Source organism: Helicoverpa armigera, chromosome 12 (genome assembly GCF_030705265.1).
Source record: "Helicoverpa armigera isolate CAAS_96S chromosome 12, ASM3070526v1, whole genome shotgun sequence".
In the NCBI taxonomy this organism is placed as follows: Eukaryota; Metazoa; Arthropoda; class Insecta; order Lepidoptera; family Noctuidae; genus Helicoverpa; species Helicoverpa armigera.
The window spans coordinates 5,653,820-5,673,193 of NC_087131.1; the positions used below are offsets into that span (position 1 = coordinate 5,653,820).

Sequence of the window (19,374 nt, forward strand, 5' to 3'; positions counted from 1 at the left end):
ACTTTTTATCCCCTTCTACTGCAGCTGATAAAAAGGTTACGTTTTGTCTTAGAGACAGAGATGAACCTATACAGAGTTTATAGCACCATCCCTTACGCCCACTGAAATTTTCCCCACTAAATCATGACATAATATGGCCTCAGGTTAAAATTATCCTCTTTAGGTGGTATCTCCTAAGTAAACACATCCACACAATATGATTTTGTGTCACGCCCCGATTTCTTTGACTCCAAAAAGTAGGGTAATGTGCTGGTGTATATTTTGGCGAAGGGTTAGAAATCCCAAGTGAAAATATTTACCGAGTACTGCAAAATTGATTAGATCTTTGTCGAACAGAAAGAAGAAAAAAGGAGTTCTTCTATACACAGTTTTGTTCCAAAAAAGAAATAAGTGACAGTATTTTAGTCCACTTTCGTCAAAATCGTTACATGTAGGTATGTGTTTATCTCGAAATAAAATGTTTATAATTATAACATTGTCACATTTTGTGGCGGAAGTTGTTCGAGTTAAAAATAAAAATACGAATTCAAGATAATATGCGCAGTAAAAGTACCAAATTTTAAATAAAAAAATAGAGTACCAAAATGACCATTGCTACCGGGCAGTAGGTACTCGTATATGACCAAGAGTCGACCGCCCGAATGCAGGTTACCCAATTACGAGCATTCTAAATTCAACCTTTGGCCATTGCTTTTGAGATCAATTTCAAACGTACGTCCCAGAAGTGTGTGAAAGCAAAATTATTCAGGAAGATTTTATTTCATATTCGGCATGCTCCCTACGCTTTATCATAATATGGGGTTAGGACCTAATACACCTCTCATTTTTTAATAATATTCATAAAGTTGCTTCGTGACCTAGATTCGGTATGAAAGTTCTGGCAACGTACTTGTTCAGTGGTGAATTTACTGCCAACTATTCGACAGTGCAACGTCAAACCCCAAGGCTACGATCGAAACTCTTACATTTTTCAGGTCCACCGAGTTTTAAATTTTGGGGTAGGTTTTAAGTATATTTTACTGTGGAATTAATCCTATTTGTTCAATAATACAAAAAAAGAAAGGAATGAGAACTTATAATATTTAAACACAATGTAATTAACAATTAATAAATTTAATAAATAGTCATTTACCAATGTAGACATATCATTTAAAACTCAGAAACAAAATATGTAGCCAAAAACTTTTCGCCCTAACCATTGCGTACAAAATATTTTCAAACTTCGATACAAAACGTGATACCGCAACATGAAAGTGTGTACGTCATGATACGATAAACACTTACACGATCACGTCACTACAAAAAGCCAGTTGTTCGGTAGCAAAATCCGATTCGTCATAAAAGTATAATAATAGTGGGTCGGGGGTGCCGCAACAACGGCGGTGACCTACCCAGCGCGCGCCGCCGCGGCAGTCTTCTGTCGAGCTTTCTAATGACCCCAGGCGTTCTGTGTTGCGCGTTAAGGCACACTTAAGCCCAACAGAACCGATAAAAACTTGAACTGGATTGAAATTCAGCTTGTTTCACGCGTGGTGAACGTTACTACGGCGGAGACAGGCGCACTTCGGCCCTCGCCCCTCGGACGAGGTACAGGACGCGAAAATGGACTCTATGTCCTCCAGGATAACACCGTTTTGTAATTAACCGCGAGTTGTGTGTGTCAGCGCAAAGGAAGCCTAGCTGGGTGAGTACATAAATATTTCATCACAACTTTTATTGGAAATCGTCACCTAATACTACAATAGTGACCATTATGTACAAGTTTATTATGTGTCTTCGCTTTGTTTCTTTGATGTGAAATTCTATTCGACTAGCTATGCCTTCAATGTTATCGGTTTCAAAGTTTTGTGTGTAATGCGCAAACACTTTGTTTACGCACTTCTTTTAAATATAATACTCGCTGGAATACACGTGTCTCGCAATATTTAGTAGCGTTCAGTTGTCATATTTGCAGTGCCTCCGTATACTTTTCGTGTGTATACAGCAAGTATTCAAATGTATTTTGAAAAGTGTATTTTCTAAAACTGGGTAGCTTTATTTAACAGTTTATATAGTTATGCTTCAGTTATAGAAATCTTGTTATAGAATAATGTATGTATAGTAGATCTGTGTACCTACTAGTATAACATTGTTTCGAGTGCAGTATTACAGGAACAGACAGTGTATTTCCATCTCGATTTAGTGAAGCGAACCATATCTGAATCTGATGCGGTATCCAGTAATTTCATCTGTGTAATCTACTTAAGCGCTGCATGTAGGTGTACAGTTGTTAAGGTACAAGGATTTCCCATCCGCGCAGACTAGCACTGGGAACAATTATTATTAATTCATAATAGTATATTCAGGCAACAATGTACTTTAATCATGTTACTGCATAGTTGAGCCTTCGTAAGCCGCCGAAGCGTCCTGATTACACAGCATGAGTCTTTGATCTATTCATTACGTCGAGTAAACAATATATTATACACATAATTGATATTGTACGATATTGAGTCATTGTCTTCCATGTGGACATGACAGCCCCTTATGTTTGTTCCAGGTAGAATAACAAGGAGAGATAAAATGTAAATAATAAAAACATTATAATGTAACTATGAAAAAAATTTTACTCTTCAAGACAAGGAAAAATGACTGCGACGTTTTGCAAATTGTTTCGTTACTGCTGGTTCTACCCTCCGTTTTGCGAGCTCAGAATACCGTGGGTTGTCCCGACTTAATAAAAACTAACAAATGCTCTTGTTATACATTTGAAGACGGTAAGATTGCTGCCCTATTTGTGAATCGCTTGCTACGTGAACGTTGTATTAATCAGGATTTTATTTTCAGGCTTGTTTCTTGATTGTCAGGATACTGCCTCCAAAGACATAAAAAATGCTCTTAAAAGTGTGTCTAACATACACTCACTTTCCGTTTACGATCTCGACGACAACGAAGAAGCTCTGGGACCCCATTTTATACCTCAAGGCGTTTGTATAAAGCATATTTATATGTCAAGAACAAGCATAAAAGACATCGGCGATGATACGTTTATGCCGCTGAGAAAGTGCCTTGAAACATTAAGCGTGGTATCGAGCAAAATCAAAATTATTCCCACGAAAGCGCTATCCGGAATGCTGAAATTGATATCGATCGAACTCATGTCTAATTATATCGAAGACATACCGAGCTACAGCTTTTATGGTCTTCCGCTTATGAAACTAAATATAAAGGGGAATGTCATACGCGAAATATCCGAATCCGCTTTTTCAAGCTTAGAGATGACTCTTTTGGAAATCGACTTGAATGAGAACAACCTCACAACGTTCCCTATTGAAGCTTTTGCAAAATTGAGGCACCTTCGATCTTTACGACTGGCCTGGAATGAAATGTCCTCTTTCCCTGTAGTCGAAAATTCTGATTTAATATCCTTAGAGAATCTAGATTTAAGTTCAAATAATTTCGAATTCATTTCAGAAGACTGCCTTAAATTTTGTCCGTCCCTAAAAACATTGTCATTTCATTTTAATTTCATCAACAGCATTCATTATAGGGCATTTTATTCTTTAGTCAATTTAAAGTCTCTTGATTTAAGTCATAATAGGATAAAAATATTAAACCCCAATTTATTTCAGAATAACAAATATCTAGAAGACATCGACCTAAGTCACAATCATTTGCACCACATCCATGGTTTGTTTTGTAACTTGCCATCACTCACAGAAGTAATCTTAAGTCATAATAATATTTTGGATGTGCCAATAGACTCGTTTCTTAATTCGAAGAAGATTAACGCGATACATTTAGATAAGAATTGTATAAGCAACATTCATAGTGAGAGCTTTAGTAACTTAGAGAACCTTAATAAGCTTAGTCTAGAATTTAATTATTTAAATCAAGTGCCACATAATATTTTTATAAATAATAAAAATATATTGAAACTAAGGTTAGACAATAACAATTTTTCAGAATTTAATAATGACACATTAGGACCCCTAGTTAACATAAAAGAGATAAGATTTAATAACAACAAGATTAAAGTTATAACAAAGAATTATTTTATAAATTCTATTAAACTAGTAGAGATTTACTTGGACCACAACGAGATTACTTTTATAGAACCAGGGACTTTTTTAGAAATGACTGATTTAAAGTTTCTCAGCCTACATTATAATTATATCATAGTTCTAAACGATGTTTTGCCAAAATTCGGTTCTAATTTAGTTACGCTACATTTGGAATCTAATTCATTATCTCTAATAGGTAACTTTATGCTACAGTCGCAGGAAAGATTAGATTTCTTAAGTTTAAAAAGTAATCGCTTAAAGTTCTTGACAAAGAACACATTTCGGAATTTGAGTCACGTAACGAGAGTTGAATTGAATAATAATGACATCTCTGTCATAGAGGATTTCTCATTACAGCATCTAAGCTCTGCACGATATCTAGACTTACAACACAATTTACTGAGTAACATTACCAATTATACGTTCTTCGGTTTAAGCGAAATAGAAGACTTGGATGTCTCGCACAACTCGATCATGTTTATTTTCGATATGGCGTTTGACACCCTAAAGAAACTTCGTAGTTTGAACCTTTCATTCAACCCGCTCAAAACTCTTCATAAGCATATTTTCCAACAAGGCTTGCCACTAAGTTCTTTGTACCTAGACAACTGTGAAATACAATTTATAGAAAACGGTACATTCTTTGGCTTGAATAATTTAAAATTACTTTCTCTCAAAAATAACTCATTAAAAGCTAGAGACTTATTATCCGTTAATATTCCCGGATTGAAATATTTAACTTTGTCTTTCAATGTTCTTGACTATCTCCCTGTAGAGACATTTACTCAACTTCCACTTTTAGAAGTTCTTTATATGGAACACTGTAATATTGAGCACATATTTGAGGGCACATTCAGACATAATAGAAATTTATTGAGACTGAATTTAGCACAGAACATTATTAGTACCGTTCCTCCTATACTGTTCGACTTGCATAACTCGGTTTCAGAGTTTAATATAAGTAACAACTTCTTAGATTTCGTGCCATATAATACTTTCCAAAATTTCACACACGTTGAAAGTCTAGATCTAGCAGATAACCTTATACCTAAAATAGAGCTTTGTGGCTTTGAAAAGTTAACCAAATTAAAGTATTTAATCCTACGCAAAAATGAAATTAGAACCATAACGGCTAGCAAGAAAATAGAATATCCTTATTTGGTACTTTTTGATATAAGCTATAATAAATTAGATAACCTGCCACTTTTCGTTTTTGATATATTTCCAAACATCCAAAATATTAATATTTCATACAATGACATCGTACAATTTGATTTTTTGCTAACTCACAAAAAGTTTTGGCTTTCTCTTATCAACATAGACTTGAGTAAGAATCCCGAGGTTTCGTGGTCGCCATCCAACAGAGTAAATAACAATACACTTATAGCAAATCTGTACGAATTACATATATGTGCCACTAACATGACAAACATAGATGATGTCATGTTTGAATCGTTTACTAGTCTACAGCATCTTTATCTCAAATACAATAAAATACGGCGTCTGTCTGTTAGTCCATTTTCAAAATTATCTTTTTTAGAAAGTTTAGACCTAAGCTTTAATAGGATTTCCCAACTCAAAACCAGCAATTTCCGCGGTCTAACTAAGTTGAGAACGCTGTGTTTATCAAATAATAACATCGAATCAATAGAATCCTTCGCCGAAGAGTTGAGTAATTTGAAACTTTTGGACCTTTCTCACAACAAGTTGCAAAACATTCTTAATGAAGATCTTATAAACTTGAAAGAGCTGACGGTATTGCACTTGAGCTACAACAATATCAAATATATTTCTGTAACGGCGTTTAAGAATTTAAACAAAATAATACAGATTGATCTAGAGCACAATAAACTTCAGACTATACCCATTGAACTATTGACTTCGGTGGAAAATTATATTCAAGATATTTCTATCAAAGGTTTGTTCCAAAACAATGAGACAATTATATTTGAAGTTAACAAGATTTTAATCAATACAATACCTATTATTTTGCAGATAATGTGATTCTGTGCAGCTGCCAAAAAGACAATGCTTGGGTATGGATTCAAGACCATCCCAAAGTTATAAAATCCAGTTCAGTCACTTGTTTCAACGATGAATATCCAAGAGAGAAATGCGATGTCCCAGTTATATCACAGCTATCAGTTGACAAACATAAAGACAACTCGGTATCAGTATCGTGGTTTATACGAAACCGCACTGCCATTAAAGCTTTGCAGATTTTATACTACGGTGAAGATGGAAATACAGACGTAAGTACTACATAGCATGAATAGATCTAGACTTTTAAGTACCTACTAGTAATGAAAATGAATTTGTACAAAGTAATGAAAATGAATTTCTTGCAGGTAAAGTCTAAGTATTTAGAAAAGAGCGAAGTATCAGTTCATATTAAAGACTTGGAGATAAATGAAAATTACGTAGTGTGTGTCATTACTTTATCCGAGGAACCAGTAGACTACGAAGAAGAGATGATCGTGGCTGAAGTGAACAAAACAATTGATGACAACGCTAACTCTACCGCTAGGATCACTCAAGACGTGGCAGCGGCTATACTCATGCGATCTCCTTCCAGTGAATGCGTTTCATTTAATACATTTAGGAAGCCAGCAACAGTAAAATCCAAACCGAATAAAAAATTCCAAATATCGTCAATTTTAAATCGCCGAATGGGCTTAATAGTCGGGTGCTCGTTAGGGTTCGTTGTGTTTTTTATTATGGTTTCCGTTTTGTTGTACACAAAAATAAAAGAAAGAAAAAGAATTGCGAAATCTGACCCAGCTTGGTCGGAAATGAACGACTATCATTCAATGGCGAGTAAAGATGATATTTTACAAAGTTCCACCACAGCTTCAACTGACAACATTCTGTTGGGTATGGCAAAAAGTCGTAAACTTTCATTAGATCATTTGAAGTAACCATAGATTTTAGATCTAGGTAGGAAGTATACCTTTGAAGTGAACAATAAAATTCTAAATTCGATATAATTAGTCAAATATTTATATTGTTAATAGATGCTTAGTTTTACGACTGTTCGCTTATGATAGCTAGATACTTAGACGTAGAATGTAGTGCCTACATAGTAGGAAAATTGTATCTTAAACATATTGGGTAGGTAGATTAGTCATAGTCTCTCAACTATGAAATAAAAACTGTTGGCATGGTTATCAGTTACTAAGGAGTTTTATTTATACCACAAACAACAATGACAAAGTTTAAATGTAATTTAATGAAAGCAAAAGCTTGACTGCACAAAAGTTATATAAGTGTGAGTAAATTAATAAATGTTTCGAAAATATAATAAAAGGAATTTAGCCGTTTGCCGAGCTCGAGATCTCCCGTTAGGAAGTGGAAAATGAGTTAATAAAAGTTCTCGAAAAAGCATTTTTTGTGTATTTAAAGAACTTCCTTTTTCTTATAACAGTGTCTCGATTATCAAGTGCCATTGAGGGATGAAGTCCGCCTTTGAAGTACATTTTGAGGACGTGGCTTGAAGGAAATCCAATATATTTATGTAAGCTTCTGCTTAGGGCAAACATTTTCGCAGAAAACATACTGTAAAATAAACTGAAATGGAAAGGGAACGCATCGTTGAATAAATAAAGGGAGTAAAGCCAGGGAACTTATTTAATGGTATCTTTAAAATAAACAAGTGTATCAAGAAAATATCTGCATTAACTATACGTAGCTTTTACCGGTATATACTATAAACCATAATTTACTTGAATGCCCTGTCACGTAAATGAGAGTCGCGTGCAAAAACTGGTAATTACTGCATATATTTGTATCGATAGTTACTATGAAAACAAGACTTGCAAGTGCAAACCAATTAATGCCGTAGTTAGTATCGATTTTTCTTACTTTTTACACGTTTTATTAAGAGAAGTCACATTATTGTTATATGACCTAATTTATTTCTTTTAAAATCATTATAAATTCTTGACTATTGCGTTAATATTTTTTAGCTTTCATACTTATATACCAAGACAAAAAACCGGCCAAGTGTGACTTGGACTCGCTCTAACTATCACGGTTCATGAGATACAGCCTGGTGACAGACGGACGGACGGACGGACAGAGGAGCGAAAACAATAGGGTCCCGTTTTACCCTTTGGGTACGGAACCCTAAAAACTATTCATGAATCGTGCTACTGTGGAAATTTTTTAAGCTACCTGTTATATATACGGAAGTAAACAAAGGTATACAATGGCAGGAAATGGAAAATAACATACGACTCGTCACGCCCACAGTTCAAATTATTAATAACTGTACACTCTTCAAACTACTAATAGTGTAGTGTTTGTTTGAATCGATCATTCCCAAGATATTTAAATACGAATGAGGTAATATGTAGGCACGTAAATAAAAAATTGCAATCAGCATTTTTATAGACTTCATGAAAGATTTTCAACTTTTCAAACCTACCTACAAAAAAGATTTGCAAAGGCAACGTATGACTCCATTTTTGAAGAATCCATTTGAATCCGTTTTATTTTAATTCCCTTTTGAAATCATATTGTTATACTTTGTTTCACACCATACTACAACTATTACCATTTAAATATTTAGTTAGGCATCCGAACGTCACTTGGACTGATTGTTATCCTAATTGCCAAGTAAGTGATTGGCCCGTGAGAAATGAGCTAATGTTCGCGAACAATATTGACGGCCGTGTCCTTCATATAGTTAGACTGTCTTGGGAATTGTTTGATAATTATCCGCTCAAATTAAAGGTAGAATTCCGAGGATAGCGGCTACGACAGCCGCGCGCGGCTTACGACAGTCGTCGGCCGCGCGCGACAATAGTCAACATATGAAAATGTATGGCACCGCTGCCGAGGCTCGCGACAGTCGCGCGCGGCCGACGAATTTCGTGAGCCGCGCGCGGCCGTATGCATCTCAACATGGTCTAGCGCTTAATAACATCTATAGAATTTTAGTAAAACCAGAATTGAATTGTTTTTTATTTAGTTGGCAAAACTTCCTTTTGTTTTCATTACAATACAAATGCTTTTGAATCAGTATTTGGTAGTATCCTTCATCATTTCTACTTTTTAAAGATAGGGTAGATTGGTAATCTATTTTCATAATACAGCCACAGCAACACGTCATCCTCTTCTTCTTCAAGGATATCAATTAGCACTTCGACTAGAGGAAACGGACGAACAAAATCTACTAATTTCAACACAATGCCGCGCGCGGCTCACGAAATTCGTCGGCCGCGCGCGACTGTCGCGAGCCTCGGCAGCGGTGCCATACATTTTCATATGTTGACTATTGTCGCGCGCGGCCGACGACTGTCGTAAGCCGCGCGCGGCTGCGTCAGCCGCGACCCACGGAATTCTGCCTTTAATGGATGTGTTTGTGACATGCGCAAACAACATTGGAGTATACGACGCTTTCTAAGGTAATATAATGACTGGTAGAAGCTGTCTTTTAAGTAGTTATTGAAATTATTTGTCATGCCCCAAAAGCTCTAAAAAAAAATCGGCCCTTATTTTCTTTCTTTCTTTCTTGATATACTTTAATCCGCCGCATTTCACTTCAGCCAAGTCTAATACTGAGTCCGAATTGCGAAGCTTTGATCGCGGTATTGGTGACTTCTCCAATAGAAACTTGAGAACTAAGTAGGTACCTGATCAATGTAGAAGTTCTATTAATTCTGAGGGCGACAAGCTCTTTGACGTAGCAAGACAAAGGTATTGTGATGTATTATACCATCTTATTATGGATCCTCTAATCAACTGTAAGGTTGGTACCGACGTTATTGGCTTGAACACAAATTGACTTGACATTAGTTCGACAAATTCGAACGGGCGTAAACTAATCAACCAACAATCAACCAAACTCGCGTCTCTAAAATTACTTGATTATACAACTCCGTCTCAGTTCTAAAACATTGGGATTTCATATGAAGTTGTTCCTTTGTTTTCAGTGTTATTGTTCACAAATTCATTTGTTTTGTTTGAGGTAATTCATCATTATTTTTCGTTTTCATATCGATCCATTAATTTCTTAATTTTCTACTACTTACTCTTAAATCATATTAATCCACTCACAAGCGTAATGTATGAAATCTAAACAAATTATGTGGGATTATTTTGTTTCCTCTTTATTCTGGGTACAAATGAGGAAGGAAATAGATTAATCCGGTATATATTTTTGTAAACCTCTTTATGCGAAGGCCCAAATTATGAATATGGCACAGAAAATTAGAAAAGAAAAGTAAATGAACAAGGATTTGCGTGCTGCGGCTGTAATCTTGATAAAATGGTAAAGCTGTTTAATGCGTGAAATAAATTCGAAATGAACTCGCAAACATTTAATGAACCCACGGAAGTAGCCCCCCAACATTCGTAGCTTACAATACTTTTTGTGCATGTAGGGGCTTACTTTCTTGATTTATGCCTGCGATGCTATACCACACTAAGAGAAACGTAACCTTGCGAAGTTTGAGGCCTCGTACTCATTACGGGACGAATGTGCGACACGCAAAATCGGCCTATGTTACGCAATATTTTCAATACATGGATAACTTGAACTAAACACAATTTGAAATTTTGTTTTACGATGTTGAATGACATCCTCTAACAGACCTACAATTTAGTCCCCGGAGTTCGCACGACTTAAAATTCTACATAGTGTTGTGGTAAGTAATAGTTTGTTCGACGATAAATTAGGGTCTAACACCACGTTTACAACTAGAACATAACAGCAACGTTATGCGTCGACACAAAATATAAGTTTATTTATTCACTCGGTGAAAACACACAGTCCTACATGAAATATTCATAGGGATTTAATTCGCTCACTAAAATGAAATCCACCGAGATTACTTGACAGATATCTACATCACGTCGGTATTATTGTATTATCAAGTTATATTGGCCGTGCACAAATTAATGTTGAAGATGTTTTCCAAATCACGAACCAGGACTTCGTTTATATTTACAATTCAATACTCCATTAAGTCTGTCCGCTACGAACGTGAACAATCGATTATAATCAATATCTCCACCAGTCATAAAATAAATTGGAAAAATCGGGAGACAGTCTTTTCATTCCATATTTACATTTTAAAGACTTTTTGTTATCTTTATTTTCTACAAGGACAGTAGTCCTTGAATAAATTAAAATAACAGAATGTCTTTCAATTTAATCAATCAACGTCCAGCGGCTGTATTTCGTGTTGAAATATTTATGTAACTAAATATAGAGTCATTATCGTTCCAATTCATTACAAACGTCAAGTTCCGTCTCTAATTACGCGTTATGTTGAATCTTTTATAAATTCTGACCGTTTATTAATTTCCTGGACTTGTGTTATATGGTTTTGTGTATGAAACACTACTTCACTGTCAAAATTCTGCTAAAAAATGATTAATTACTGAGAATTACTGAGCGTGAATTTTCGAAAAAAATATAGCTAAACGTAAGCAGCAAAAAATATAGTACAAACGTGATATTCTTGCTATTCCTAAAGCAGTGGCTGTAAGTAAAAAAAGGCTTGGAACAACATAATTTCTTTTTATTCCGTTTAAAGTACAACGATCGTTGCGTGTTAGTAGTGCGTTATGAAAACTATACTTGACCCGTTTTTGTAACCTCTCGAGGCAACCTCCAGCCTGGTTTGATGTCTAATTATAATTCGAGGTGAAATTTTATGTTTATTTAAACGCTACTACCTAGGCTTTGTATAAAGGACTAAAATACGATGTATTGGAGTGATGTAGGCAAAATAAAAGAGAACTGTTCAAGTCAACAATTCGTGTAATAATGTAATAATCTAGTGTGTGCAGTTACAAATATAGGGTTAGGCGAGCTGCACACTACACCTTCCCCCTTTTCAAAAAAAAAAAATGATATTATTACATAATTCTTTTTTTTTTTATTTACTTAAACTCAATTAATACAATGATATTATTATTATTATTTTTTTTTTACTTAGGCTAAATTAATACAGAATATTATTAGACTTCATACTTTACAAACAAATCCAATAAAACTAAAATTAAACGACATTTTAAGTTACAAACTTTTTTGTATTATTTTTATGAATTATATATGCTTTATTATCCCTTAAAATTTTAACATTTGGTGAAACATCCTCTATGACTTTGTATGGTCCTAAATAAATCTTATCTAACTTATCTCCTACTTGATTTTTAATTAATACTAAATCTCCTTTCTTATATATTACTGAATTAATAGTTTTATCAAAATTCATTTTTCTTATTTTTTTATTAAATAACAAGTTGTTTCTTGCTTCAGCTTGTGCTCTTTGAAGTCTATACTTTAGTTCTAAAGGATAAGAATCAGGATTATATAAAGGATCAACATATGAATTTTGTTCTATGTTAGATGGTAGATTACAATGTTTACCAAATACTAATTCAAATGGAGTGTATTTTGTCTCAGAGTGGACTGTAGTATTAAATGAAAAGCACCAGAATGGAAGCCAACCGCTCCAATCTGTTTTATTATTATCACACTGAATCCTTAGATAAGCTCCTAAAACCTTATGAGTATTTTCCAAACCTCCAAGAGTCTCATGATGGTAAGCTGTTGAATGCAGTTTTGTTATATGCAATAAATTGCAAATTTCAGTAAATACTGATGACATAAATTCTGTTCCCTGGTCTGTTATTATTTCTGTAGGGATACCATATCTAAGAATAAAATTATTTACAAATGATCGTGCTACTGAAACTGTATCCTTCTTTTCTAAAGGGTAAGCTTCAACATATTTAGTCAGATCACATTGTAATGTCAAAATATATTTATAATTAAAATTGTCTACATCTAATGGACCCATTAAATCTAAACTAACTCTCTCAAAAGCAGTGGATGCCGTGGATGTGATAATCATTGGCTCTTTCGTATGTCGATTGGAATGCTTTTGAATCTGACAATTTTTACATTTCTTTACATATTCTGATACGTCATTAGTCATTCCTGGCCAATAATAATACTTCCTAATATTATTTAACATTCTGTTTACCCCCGCGTGGCCACTGGTGGGTAACAGATGGAAGTCATTTAAGATCACAGTCTTTGTATCTTTGTCAGTAATTCTTGTCACATCTTTAATAACAAGTAACTTGGGGAAACCATCCAAATGACTCATTTCCTTTATAAAATTGTTTACAAATCGTTCATATTGCTTATTTTAATTATTACGAGTTCGTTTATTTTGATTTGCTTGCAAAGACGTTGTAATTCTCTCGTTAACACACTTACGGTAGACAACGATTGAGAAATAATAAAAATTGCTGACTTTTCAGGCACGAATTTGCAGTTACCATTATCACTATTAAAATGTTTTAATTTTTCTATCTGTTTAAGTGTATTTTGATTACAAAATAGAATCAATTCAATGCTGTCAATAGGTCGTTTGAGGATTTCCACTACTTTAGGTTGATCAGGCCTTGAAGTAGAGGATACCTCCGTAGTCATGTCATTGTTATCACAGTCAGTACGTAACCTACGAGCCTGTGCTCTTGTTATGACCGATACTACATGCTGTTGCATTTCCTTTAAACTGTTGGATGTAATAGGTATCCGGCTCAATGCATCCGCAGCTGCGTTGTGCCGTCCTGGGACATAACTGATTTCAAAATCGTACTCCTCAAGATATAATCTAAACTTAGTTAAACGGCTTGAAGGATCGGTCATATTAAATAAGTAAATCAATGGCTTGTGGTCAGTTTTATATAAAACTTTTTCCCATATAAATAAGGTCTAAAATGTCGAACAGCCCAAACAATAGCAAGTAATTCTAACTCAATCACAGGGTATCGCGTCTCAGCTGGTTTCAAGTTACGGCTGGCATATGCAACTACCTTGCCATTACTATTAGACAGTACGGCGCCTAATCCAAGTTTTGATGCGTCAGTTTGTAACGTAAAATTATTTTTGTCACTAAAGTCTGGATAGTCAAGTACAGTCGGACTAATGAGTATATCTTTTAATTTATTAAATGCTCTCTCGCATTCATCACTCCACACAAACGGTACGTTTTTCTTACATAACGCATTCAAAGGATAGGCTATTTCCGCAAAATTTGGAATAAAACGCCTATAATAGTTAGCGAACGCAACAAACCTCTTGACTTCGTCTACATTCTGTGGGACAGGGTATTTTTGCAGGCATGATACTTTTGATGGTTCGGGAAATATACCTTCTGAAGTGATTTTGTGACCTAAATAAACTATCTCCTTACGCAAAAATTCACATTTTAATGGATTTAACTTCAAATTTACTTTTCGTAAACATTCCAAAATTTTTATGAGGTTCTTGTTATGCGTTTCAAGACAGTTACCTACAACAATACAATCGTCTTGGTAAAGGAAACATGATTTGTAATTTAACCCTGACATCGCTATAGTCATAAGACGTGCAAAGGCACTTGGAGATGTCTTTAATCCCATTGGACATCGTTTCATTTGATACTGCCTATCTGTTGTGAATGCAGTATATTTTCTAGATTTTTCATCTAATGACAGCTGATAATATCCTTGACTGAGATCTAATTTTGAAAAATAAATGTTGTTTGATAGCGAATCTAGGATCTCAGTGATGTTAGGTAACGGAAACTTATCATCTTTTATCCTATTATTGAGTTGGCGATAATCTACTACAAGTCTCCATTTCCTTTCTCCTGACCTATCTGTCTCTTTTAGGTACTAATAAAATAGGACTTGACCACTCTGAAATAGATTCTTCTATGATATCATTTTTAATCATTTCATCTATTTGTTTTTGTACCTCGCCTTTCAACGCTTTTGGCAATCGATAAGGCTTGACATATGATGGAGACGCGTCTTCCTTTAGTTGGATTGAATGCTCTATTAAATTAGTTGTTGTGAGCGTATCTCCTGGTAAGTGAAAACATCTGCATACTTGGCACATATTTTCTCAATGCTTATTTGCTCTTCTTTATTCAGATATGCATGTAGTTGCAAAGTAGCGAGCAAAGTTCTAACTCTATCAACAGATAAACAATCGTCATCAAACTTACAAACATAAAAGTTATCTAGACAACTAACAGTTAATTCTGAAGTGTTTATACTAACTGAACTATCTGTTGTATTTAATATCCTAACAGGAATAAATCCATTATGTGGCTTCGATATTACTCCCGCTGTGTACACTCCTTTATGAACTTCTCTTGACAAAATGACGCAATCACAATCTTGTGACGTCGGGATGTGTTTGATGACTTCGCAACGGGGTGGAATTATAAACGTATTTTTGTTAACATTAACACTAACAGACTCGTTTTGGGATTCTAAAGTCAGTGTACCATCTTTGTAATTTAATACTGCGTTATATTGTTCGAAAAAATCCTGACCGAGTATCCCTTCTGCGGCGCAAGATAAATGTTCAAAAATGTGAAATTTATGATTAAAATTCACATGGTTAATTGTAATATTTAAATAAATATATCCCATAGACTCTAAATTACCACTAATTCCTTTTATAACTATCTTATCCTGTTCTACCAAATTCAATAACTGCCTATGTCGCGACAACCATTCATACTTCAGTACGCATAAGCTAGCCCCACTATCGATTAACAAACTAAGATCAATATTACTATCGTTAAGTTGACAATTAACTACACAAAAATTGTTATAACTAAAAATAGAATGAGTACACTGTTTAGGTACGAAAAAACTCTAAATTGTCATTATTATTTGCGACATCATTGCGCAAGTTGTCTTGGCCATTGGACTCTTGCGTGTTATGCTGAACACGCTGATAACGCATCGGACGGCCGCGAAAATGCTGACGCTGGCGCTGACCGCCTGAGTGTTTGCCGCGATTTACGCTATGTGAAGTTCCTTGACCTGTGCTATTTTCATAACAATTATAATTACGATTATAATTATTCTTGGTGTTATAAAAATGCCTATCTCCTCGGCCTCGGAATCCTCTGCTGTTTCCGCGTTTAACATTGTGGTTGGCTCTAAATTGCATAACCTGCTCTTGTGGGTGGAGAGACATAGACTGCTCGTCTACCGCAGCTGTAATAGCTTCAGATAAGGACGCAAACTGTCGCGAGGCAATGATAGTGCTGAGCCGTTTGTCGGTCAAACCATCGCTAAACCTTTTAATTGCAGTCCTTTCATTGAGAGGACGCAATACCTCATATGCATCGCGCTTCTCGTTAGCCTGAGCAATCGTCAAATTTACGAACAACTCCTCGATCTCAGACCCAAATTTTTCTATAGTCCTGCGACCTTGAGTAGCTCTAAATAATTGGGTTTGTAATGCTACCGCCGATTTTTTCGGTAACAAATAAAAGCGAATATCTCCTACCAAACTTTCAATGTCAGCATACGTAGTTTTAAGGCGCAGTTTTGCACTAGGAGAGAGACGTGTTTTTAATACGAAGTCTATTAATTTACTTCTACTGTCGTCATTGATGAGCGAACTATAAAGAAGAATACCATCGATAAGTTGGTTTGTCACCTGCTCCTGGCCATTCATTACCGGCAACAGGGAAATTGCAGTTTTAATATCAAATGAGTCTGACATTTTTGTAACACAGATAGAATATTCTATCAAATCTCTATCGTTAGTTTGACTACTACTATCTCTCAAAGAAAATAAGCTCTTTATTTTCGTAAAATTATGTCGTATCTCATCAATCAATATTTGGCAAATGTCACAAGATTCTTTATCTAGCTTCTGATCTTTAACTTCTTGATTCAGTTGAGTCAAAATACACTCCAATTTACTATATTCTTTTTCAGCTTCTTCTAGTTTCTTAAAACCTAAATTTCCTGTACGTCCATTTGGACCAAGTTTTATTACATATTCTCTTAAATATTTTAACTTAGCATGTAAATCTCGCAATTGTTGTGACATAATTTCCTCAAACTGAATATAAAGTACTTATGCATGACCTTAATAATAACATTTTAAAACAGCGCTTTATAACAAATAACGCAAAAAAAAATACAAAAGTGGAGAAAAACTTACATTGCAGTAGGCACGTATTTACTGTCAACGTATATGCAGGTCATGACGTCTCACGTAGCGCGGGTGAATAAACTCCTCAGCATTGGACTCGAACTGACTCCCAGCTGCTCCTCACTGGACCCGTACAATTTATCTCCCGGCGCCCTGCATATCCTCTCATCATAAGGCTTGAGCATTCTCCCGGCTCCCGGCAGCTACACCCTTTTCTGTCTTCTTGTATTGTTTTCATCGCTTCGTCCAAATCTTCTGTGAGAGTTTTTTTTTTCTGTAGTCGAAAATCTTCTGTAGCTTGAAAATCTTCTGTAGTTTGAAAATCTTGCCTTTCTTATTTCTCGTCGCCACAAACTTCTATTCTTCGTAATTGTATTTCTTCATATTTATTCAGCTACTTTCGTATTTTACACATGTTGCAAAATTTTAACTGCTGGCTAAGGGTCGCCATGTATTGGAGTGATGTAGGCAAAATAAAAGAGAACTGTTCAAGTCAACAATTCGTGTAATAATGTAATAATCTAGTGTGTGCAGTTACAAATATAGGGTTAGGCGAGCTGCACACTACAACGAAGTTGCGACTTAAGACGATAATGTATTTTCCCGCTACAAACAAATGCTTGTACCTACGTCCTTGAAGGTTGTCTCAAAATGAGATGGGCTGATAAACATATTTATGAAATGGAAAGTAGTTGACAAATTCCTTAGGCAGACATTATGTTAAAACAGCTGCCAGATAATTCTTTCTCTTTTAAAAGACTTGTATTTTCACGAGAAAATAATACGTGTTTTTACACGAATGTAAATTTGTACAATGTTTTACATTTGTAGCCAAATACGAAGCAGTTAAGGTTAGTTGATTTAGTAAAACTTGTTTGTTTTTTATTTGGTTGCCAACCCGACTAGTTCCAATTCAACCAATCAGTCTAAAAAAGTCCAGGTAAAAAAATATTGCAAACGAGATCCGTTCAGAACACAATGAATTATCTCAATTCGATCGGCATACTTTACAGTCCTATTCAGCAAAATCTCCCTTGAGTAATGTGGGTCGAACCCATTTCCGCAAATAAATCCAGCTCTCAAAATAAATAACTACTTCACCCCATCGCTATCCGTATAGAGTGGATCTTTGTTATGCAATACGTAATGTTTAATGACGACGTTGATAATTTGGGCCCGCCATGTAATTTAATTGGGTCGAAGTTCCGTTTATTATATTATTATTATAGATTGTTACATCACAAATCGATAAATATTAAATACACGTATTTTGTGGACGAATCCTTTGTCGAATGGGTGAATGTTTCATAATGAAGAGGATTAAATTAAGCATAATGCTTGTATTGTAAAATTACGCTTTAATTAATTCGGATAGTTAGGCAAATTTTCAATTATTGGAATGAATGTATATAATTAACTGTCAGTATGTATCGTTCTCTTGAAATATGTCAATATGTTGGGGCCACTAAATATAAATCAAACACAAAACTGCATGCATACTTTATGACCAACAAAGATCAATCATATTTGTATGATTAATTAAATGGTACCAACTCAACAATGGGACTCAATAAGAAAGCCCACAAAATTTTAAAATGAAAATGAAACAAGAGCTTTACCTACAAACATACTTATTACGTACATGTACTTTTAAGATTGGCTTTGTGGGTTATTTATAAATAACGTTGTTACTTTTTGTAATTGTGTTTGTCATGTCATTTCCTTCCCACATGCAGGCAGGTAAATACTTTTAACCATTTCTGTAATGTTAATAAAAAAATCGAACCACTAATACAATGTTACCTACATTCATAACATGTACAAATATATATTGGAACTTTTTCATTCATGTTTTTCTAAAGAAAATGCACAAGGTCAATTGAAACCCTTGTTTTCACACAAAAACATACGACAAAAGGAAAAATATTTATAAAAAGTGGAGTCGTGCAAATTGAAAGGGAAGTGTCAACAAGTTGTTAAGGTAAACGTACCAATAGTCGTCGGATTTCGGAAATCACTGACTTTGAAGCGCTACTGTGTGTTAAATATTCAATAGAAAATGAAAATTTTTGCATGACGTGATAGAGTATTTATTCATTATTCTAATTAACTAATGTTTTTTTAATCATTTTGATGGTTTTATATACTTATTAAGGCAAAAGTAAAAAAAGGGCGATTTGTACCAATAGTCGTCTGATTTGTACGGATACTCGTCAAATTATCCCAGTACTCGTCAACTTTTAATGCTAATGTAAACTCTCTGCTCTTGAATATAAGGTTCAAGTTATGTACATTTTTTTTGTGCTTGAATTTGTTATGCATACTTGTGCTTTTGAAACATCAGGTAGG

The 19,374-nt window shown here is 34.8% G+C and overlaps 2 protein-coding genes across 3 annotated transcripts; one reads left to right on the forward strand and one right to left on the reverse strand.

The window, feature by feature from the left end:
- The first annotated feature begins 1,314 nt into the window (after positions 1 to 1,314).
- On the forward strand, positions 1,315 to 7,217 carry LOC110375038 (chaoptin). 2 transcript variants are annotated; one of them, XM_021333002.3, is made up of 5 exons: positions 1,315 to 1,684; positions 2,540 to 2,756; positions 2,827 to 5,961; positions 6,039 to 6,295; positions 6,392 to 7,217. In XM_021333002.3, the coding sequence occupies exons 2-5, from the start codon at positions 2,594 to 2,596 to the stop codon at positions 6,959 to 6,961; spliced, it is 4,125 nt and encodes a 1,374-aa protein (XP_021188677.3). In that variant the 5' UTR covers positions 1,315 to 1,684; positions 2,540 to 2,593; the 3' UTR covers positions 6,962 to 7,217. The 2 variants fall into 2 exon arrangements, with proteins under 2 accessions (XP_021188677.3, XP_049694737.2); XM_049838780.2 differs by having other exon boundaries at positions 2,544 to 2,756.
- Positions 7,218 to 11,815: 4,598 nt separating this feature from the next.
- Positions 11,816 to 17,564, reverse strand: LOC135117648 (uncharacterized). The gene has a single exon (XM_064037251.1). The coding sequence runs from the start codon at positions 16,918 to 16,920 to the stop codon at positions 15,709 to 15,711; it is 1,212 nt and encodes a 403-aa protein (XP_063893321.1). The 5' UTR covers positions 16,921 to 17,564; the 3' UTR covers positions 11,816 to 15,708.
- Positions 17,565 to 19,374: the final 1,810 nt, after the last annotated feature.

Excerpts from the sequence above, each read along its gene's own strand:
- LOC110375038 (XM_021333002.3), top strand. The coding sequence starts at position 2,594 with ATGAAAAAAATTTTACTCTTCAAGACAAGGAAAAATGACTGCGACGTT. Across the intron at positions 2,757-2,826 it reads TTGTTATACATTTGAAGACG|GCTTGTTTCTTGATTGTCAG; the intron begins GTAAGATTGCTG and ends TTTTATTTTCAG. Across the intron at positions 6,296-6,391 it reads GTGAAGATGGAAATACAGAC|GTAAAGTCTAAGTATTTAGA; the intron begins GTAAGTACTACA and ends AATTTCTTGCAG.
- LOC135117648 (XM_064037251.1), bottom strand. The coding sequence starts at position 16,920 with ATGTCACAACAATTGCGAGATTTACATGCTAAGTTAAAATATTTAAGA.